The sequence below is a fragment of the Bactrocera neohumeralis genome, chromosome 2 (genome assembly GCF_024586455.1).
Source record: "Bactrocera neohumeralis isolate Rockhampton chromosome 2, APGP_CSIRO_Bneo_wtdbg2-racon-allhic-juicebox.fasta_v2, whole genome shotgun sequence".
Taxonomy (NCBI): Eukaryota; Metazoa; Arthropoda; class Insecta; order Diptera; family Tephritidae; genus Bactrocera; species Bactrocera neohumeralis.
Window position 1 is genome coordinate 32,049,466 of NC_065919.1, and position 6,797 is coordinate 32,056,262.

At 34.9% G+C, this 6,797-nt stretch overlaps 1 protein-coding gene across 1 annotated transcript; it reads left to right on the plus strand.

Moving 5' to 3' along the window:
* The first annotated feature begins 276 nt into the window (after nucleotides 1-276).
* On the plus strand, nucleotides 277-4,763 carry LOC126751388 (synaptic vesicle glycoprotein 2B-like). Its single transcript, XM_050461609.1, has 10 exons — nucleotides 277-377; nucleotides 432-671; nucleotides 1,891-2,053; nucleotides 2,109-2,287; nucleotides 2,440-2,621; nucleotides 2,688-2,902; nucleotides 2,972-3,243; nucleotides 3,935-4,094; nucleotides 4,456-4,583; nucleotides 4,651-4,763. Exons 1-10 carry the CDS (start codon nucleotides 374-376, stop codon nucleotides 4,704-4,706), a joined length of 1,599 nt encoding a protein of 532 aa, XP_050317566.1. The 5' UTR covers nucleotides 277-373; the 3' UTR covers nucleotides 4,707-4,763.
* The last annotated feature ends 2,034 nt before the right edge of the window (nucleotides 4,764-6,797 follow it).

Below are 6,797 nucleotides of genomic sequence, written 5' to 3' on the forward strand. Positions count from 1 at the left end.
GTTAAACTGATAATGTAGGCTAACATGACATAATTGCCCTAAACAAAAAGGAGTCTAGATACGAAAGTTTAAACTCTGAATTATTGCTTCACTTCTACTTTTAAGTTCTACAAACCTAGTCAAACAATTGTATAATGTCTTAATTTTCGAACATTTCTGTTTGTTTACTGTCATTGTATATTTAGAAATTTATTGATTATATTTATTTACATCTTTGCATAAGAAGCGGTAAATACAATAGTTCAATTTTTTTTTTAATCCTTTACATATGTTTTAAAATGTATTTATGTGAGTATTAAATTTAACTTAATGAGTTACACGATTATTTCCTGCCGATATTTCAACCCAGCCATAATAATTTTCGTGCCAAGAAATGGGTAAGTATGCACCGTAAAACGATGACAATCTCAGTAAAATTCGGTCTTCAGCAGCTTCGGGCCCACAAACTTCTAATGGCCGGTTTGATGAAGCACCACTTAAGGATTTTGAAAGTGCGTTGGAAGCGTGTGGATTTGGCACATTTAACTACTGTCTCCTCTTTGTGTCCATGCTGGCAGTAGCCGCAACTGTGTTTGAAACGTCAAACATATCGTACATATTGCCCACTGCAGAATGCGATCTTCAGATTGGCTTATTATCAAAAGGAGTACTGAACGCTATAACTTACGCAGGTAAGTACAGATGAGAATACCAATGTACATATGTCTGTATGTCTATTCCCGCATGTAATGAGATATTCTGAGCAGTCTTATCGGTGTTTTGATTTGTCGGTAGTTTGACGGTCAGCATTCTAAATTTCGAAAATTTGATTGTCGCCATTACGTTGTACAACCAATTTATGCACTACTTTGTTAAAAAGTTTTTCTGCATATCAAGAAGCAAACCCTATATCAAAAGTTGGACAACTCTGGGTTCGTAAACGTAAATCCACCTTTAAGTAGAAAAAGTATTACAAAAAGATTGTCCTTCGAACTGCAACAGATATGCATAGTAGGTCGTCAGCAATGGAAAAACGTATTGTGGTCTGATAAAACTAAAATAAATATTTGGGATTTAAAAGAAAAAGAGGAGAGAGTAGTTAAATTTGCCAAATCCACACGCTTCCAACGCACTTTCAAATTCCTTTTTTCTTTTGCAATCGGGATGCTTTTCCGCCTCCAAAGTTAGTCCGATATTTTGAAATGAAAAAATATTTCCAGGTTAATATATTGTAGAAGTTGATGCAATCATATGCCGAGAAAGAAATGGCCTTAGAATCGGAATTTATTTAAAACAACGTCACGAAACAGAACTTGTTAAAAAATGGTTCCAGGACCAAAAATTTACCTAAATCTGATAGAGCACATTTTAGTATTTTAGTAAAATAATTTGACCAAATTTAATTTTACTTAGTTTTAAGTGTTTTGCTTATATTATTTATTCCAAGGTAAAAAAACTAAATTTAAATTTTTCCTCCAAAGATATTTTGAAAGATCTTTTTGTACCATATAGTAAAGTATACTCACACATACATATATTGAAAACAAAAAATGAAGTAAATAAAATAAATCGTTCTGACGCCGATACAGCGTGCGTTTTTCTATTACTTTTCCGACACATTAAATCCAGTTGTGTATCAAAATAATTAAAACAAAACTTACTTGCGTTCTATTCTTGCTGACTAAACTTTTCACTAAAATTATTAATATAACTTATCCAAATTCACTTTTTGAAAGAACACGCGAATCCATCAAATTCAAAGAAAGCATGAATGCAATCAGCCAAATTGACTGTAGCTTGAAACACTTTCAGATAAATTTCCTTCAGAGATTTATATGCGAGTACATACAAACGTATGCTTTTAAGATTTTTTTCATTATGAATTCAACTAACAGTTCTTTTACTAATAAGGTATGATCATATCGGCAGTGCCTTGGGGCTACCTAGCGGATACCACTGGCCGAAAGCATGTGTTAATGTACGGACTTCTTATTGGCAGTTTAATGGATATGGGATGTGCTTGTAGCCAAACCGCAATTCAATTAATTGTCTTTAAGTTTTTAGCCGGCCTTATGTAAGCGTGAAGTACCTATTAAATGTAAAAATTTAGTTTCATCAACATATTACAGTAACTGTGGTCCACTTGCAGTAGTCCTGACATATTTATCTGAGTTCCATATAAAAAAGCATCGGTCTCGAGTATTAATGATTTTAGGTATGATTAAAACTATAGATTTGCTTATATTGCCCGCGATTGCAACAGCAACTCTGCCATATCATATAGCGTTTGAAATATGGATTATGAAATGTGAGTAAATTAATTGTTATAATATCCCAGCCAGCCTCGAATTGGCCCTATATAGAAAATTTCCGAATGCCAGTTATAATTCACCCCTCTTTAGAATATAAGTATGCTTGTGTTAAGTAAATTAGACTTATTTATCCTTAAAACAAATTCAGTTCATACATGGCATGTTTTCCTCGCTATTACTGCTTTACCTGGCCTTATCAGTGGTCTAGTACTTCCTTTTTTTCCGGAAAGTCCAAAATATCTAATGTCACAAGGAAGAAACGTAGAAGCTTTGGCAACTTTCAAAACCATATACGCTTTGAACACGGGGAAAAATAAAGAATCTTATCCGGTAAACAAAATTAAATGATAATTATAGTAACATTAGGGAAATATATACTATATATTATTTTATTAGGTAATAGCTTTATTTGAAGAAGCGCCTGAAAAGGCTGCAAAGATAGCGGCAAAAACTGATAAAGAGCAGGAAGCGACAAACCCTTTGAAAAACAAGCAGCAGAACGTCAAAGAAACGTTTAAAGATGGTCTGAAGCAATTAAAGCCCATGTTTTCAAGCCCTTATTTGAAATTTTCTTTTATGGTGTACCTAATGGGGTTTTCCATATTATTGGGGTAAGTTTTGAACCAAAAAATAGTAGACATACGTAGACGGAATACATTTTTTCCCTATTACAATTTCAGTCAAAATTCGGTCCGGTTATGGTTGCCTCAACTTTTCGCATCCATTGTAGAGTATGAACAACTTTATGGCAGCACATCTAGTATGTGCACCATATTAGAATATAATGTGAATAGAACTCATCTAATTAAAAACGAAGATGAGATAAAAACGTGCGATGTTCATATCAGCTGTGAGTCTTATACAAACAATATTGCTGTTTCCGGATGTACCGTTTTCGGATTCTTTTTGGTCAGCTTTATAATCAACAAAATTGGAAATAAAACCGTGCTGAGTAGGAAAAGTTGTTATAAACGAGGGCGGTCCGAAAGGTATTAAGTCCAAGAGAAAATTAAAATTTTGAAAAATTTAATTTATTTCTCTATACAGTTTTATTTTAGTTACACTGTACTTGACTCAGGGATGATTCGAACTCTCCGTCTGAAATATATATTACTTGGAGGTATGAAAAGTACGCCTCAATGTCAGCAATAACTTCCTCATTCGACTAAAATTTCTACTGGAAAGTGAATTTGATGAAATATGAAATAAAGACTAAGTCACAAATTGCCAAAAGTAACAAGTTTGCTGTCTAATTTAACCAAAATGATAGTGGTATGGCAGAAATGTGAATGCGTTCGTTGTCACGGTGAAAAACAAATTTGTTTCTGCAATTTGCCGTCGAGTCAGAGGATTCATGTTTCATCCACGGTCGCGACCGATCCAGAAACTTCTTCTGATTGCATATGAATTTCGACAAACACTGTTGTAAGGTAGTCTCAAAGTGCTCTAAGTAAGCAAACGCCCCACATTGTCGCTGACAATTTCTCCTACCCAATATTTCTTGCCGAATATTACCCATTCGCTTTGCTTACTATCTCAGATGTCTCCCGCACGTTGGTTATTTTTTGGGCCGCCCTTATACATAACAGTACAGTAATTAATTTCTATAAACAAACATACATGTATTATTAATTTAACTGCAGATGCAGCGCTGTTGACATCCTTTATTTTTGCTGTATCATTTTATTGGTCCTTATCTGAATATTCTACCCTAGCCATATCGGCAATTTTCGTAACAGCCAGTAGCATAGCTGGTACCACCGTTATAAGCGTCTCAGTCAATTTGTTTCCAACTGTAATGAGGTAAGAAAGTAAATTCTTTTTTTTATAATCGATCGTAACTCTAGTCCACTAGTAATATACTTGAAAGTATATACTCAAAACAATTATTATTTTGTACAAAAAAATTTAAATGATAAAATAAAATATTGGATATTGAATTTAAAATAATATTTTGCACTTCAAAATAAAATTAATTAAAAATGAATTAAAATAAACACTAGAAATACCATTAAATAAACTTTCACTTTATTTTATTTCCTAAAGTTTTTGTAAGACAGTTGATTAATATTTTCCAGTAATTTAACATAAATTTTATAAATTTTAGTTTCTATATAGTATATTCAACATACATAACTACATATGTTATTTTTAAAAATTCCAGAGCAATGGTTGTTGTACTTGTACTTACTTCTGGACGACTGGGCTCTCTGCTGGGGAATGTTTTGTTCCCAATATTTATGACCATGGGTTGCATACCGCCGTTTGTAATGATTGGTGGCGCAGTATTTTGTAAGTTACTATATGTTTATTTCATTAAAAAGTCGTTTAAATAATTCATTGAAACTCATTAAATTAGGTGCCTGTATAATTTCATTTTTTGTACCAGAAGCAAGCAGCGAAACATTCAAATAATTTGCACCAATGTTGTGAAAAGTTTTTATTTTCGTTTGAAAAATAAAATCCATTAAAAACGATATTTTCTTCACTCCCTCAAATTCGTTTAGCCCTATAGTGTTCAGTTCTACTATACTCTCCTTTCACCATAAGAACTACGTCGAATTTATATCGAATGGAAGATTTTCTGTACGTAATTCCTAGTCAATCAACCTATGAGGATTTGTGATTTTTTTTTAGTTTATTCACATTTAGCTAATGGATATGAAATCACCACAATATTTGGTACCAGAAAAAGATTGCCTCTGAGGATAAATGCTATAAAGACAAATATTTATGGGGGCAGGGAAAAGTATTCGCCATGAGTATACTCAGGCGCCATCGCAAGCAAAAAATGAATCATTCCTTCGCCATGTTAGAAAGCAGCTTTGTCCCATTTGGCAAATACAGAGCACCAATCACGTATTAAGCGTCTAAATTGGATGTATCTAACAACAGTGTTGCCGCCGAAGTTACTTGTACAATTGGGAACAGTTCAAATAACAAAACAGCAATTGTACAGTAACGTTGTCACAGACACTCCGTTTGGAATAGGTACAGCTGCTACAAGCCACGTGTACATTTCAAGCGATTTAGAGATTGATGCACCCTCAATCTACGCAACGACAATGCCTACATTCGCCAATATAAGTTCTACAGCCGCAGTCATTGAGTTTGCCAAGGAAATTGCAGGTTTCGCCAAACTTTTGTGGACAGCCGGAAGATTGGCCAATATTTTATACGGTTTTCATCGAATCAAGCGCGATTTATGAGTACGGCCAATACGAAAACAACCAACGCTTATTAAAGAGCTTGAAGGGTTATGCGCGCAACCGAACAATGTCGTTAATATAATTGAATTGTTAAAATTTTAATTGACAGTTGATCCAAAGCCCAATTAAAGAAAATCATACCCATTTGCAATGTCGAAAGTCAAACCATTTCAACAAAGGTATGGCGGTGAATTAGATTTTTCAAACTCTAACTAGTTACTCATTTGCCGGTCACCCTATGCGGAAACCAAAGGCGTGTCGACACTTACGCACTCCTGGACGAAGGTTCATACATCACATTGATAGACCGTGCTCTTGTTCGAGATTTTGGAATGCATGGATGTGAGCTACATTTGAATGTTCACTAATTTGGAGAGTATGCTGCGAGGCAATCAACGTTTGTGGCAGCTTTACTCATCAGTGGCGCCGGATGCAGAAACAACACAAATTTCGCAATATCAACACTGTGTCGAACTTCCTCTACACAGTTTAAGCCAGGACGATTTGGATCGAAACTTTAAACATATAAGAATTTCTAGTACAACTTTAGGCTCAGGCATAAGCTATTGATTGGTCTTGATCATTGCCATTTGGGATTACTATCGACAACCATGAAGGAAAAGCAGCGAAACATTTATTGCCAATACGGAGTTGGTATGGTTGGAATTGAATCCAACATCAACTAAGCTACGATCATATGGAGGTCTGACAAAGTAAGGTTACTGACAGCTATCTCATGGCGTTGAAACACTGGTCAGGGTAGAGGAAAGGATGATTTGCGATGCAATTTTCTCCTACCAATAGAAGTACATCCTGCACTCCCACGTCAGAAAAAACTGTCGCCAGTAAAAGCCGCTGAATATACACCTACGACTTAGTATTTGCCACACTTCGTCATTCCTAATTCATATATCCGGAAGAGTCCACAATTAATTTTCGTGAAGATGTGGTTGTGGAGTTGTTCCAATAAGTTACTATGCGCAGTTAATCGCAAAAATCGTACTAATGCCCCACGTCCAATCGATAATAAAGAAGGTTTCGTTGGAGAGAGGTGCTTGGTTTGTTTTGGCAGTCATCATCAGATTGTTTAGGGTTTACATTGGAAATACACAGGGTTCCTAAATTTCCTATTAAAAGATAAATCCCAAGCATTATAAGCCTTTTTATAGCATAGAATAGAAGAGATATTGACCACAACAAACGTTTTTAATTTGAGATGGCTGCTCACTAAGCTCAACGTAGCCGAAAAAGCTACTCGTATGGTTACATCAATTTTTGACCAGCGGCGCGTTAATCG

Bases quoted from the DNA above. Each gene is read 5' to 3' on its own strand.
- LOC126751388 (XM_050461609.1), top strand. The intron at 2,054-2,108 runs GTAAGCGTGAAG...AACATATTACAG, and splicing joins AAGTTTTTAGCCGGCCTTAT to TAACTGTGGTCCACTTGCAG. The intron at 4,584-4,650 runs GTAAGTTACTAT...TCATTAAATTAG, and splicing joins GATTGGTGGCGCAGTATTTT to GTGCCTGTATAATTTCATTT.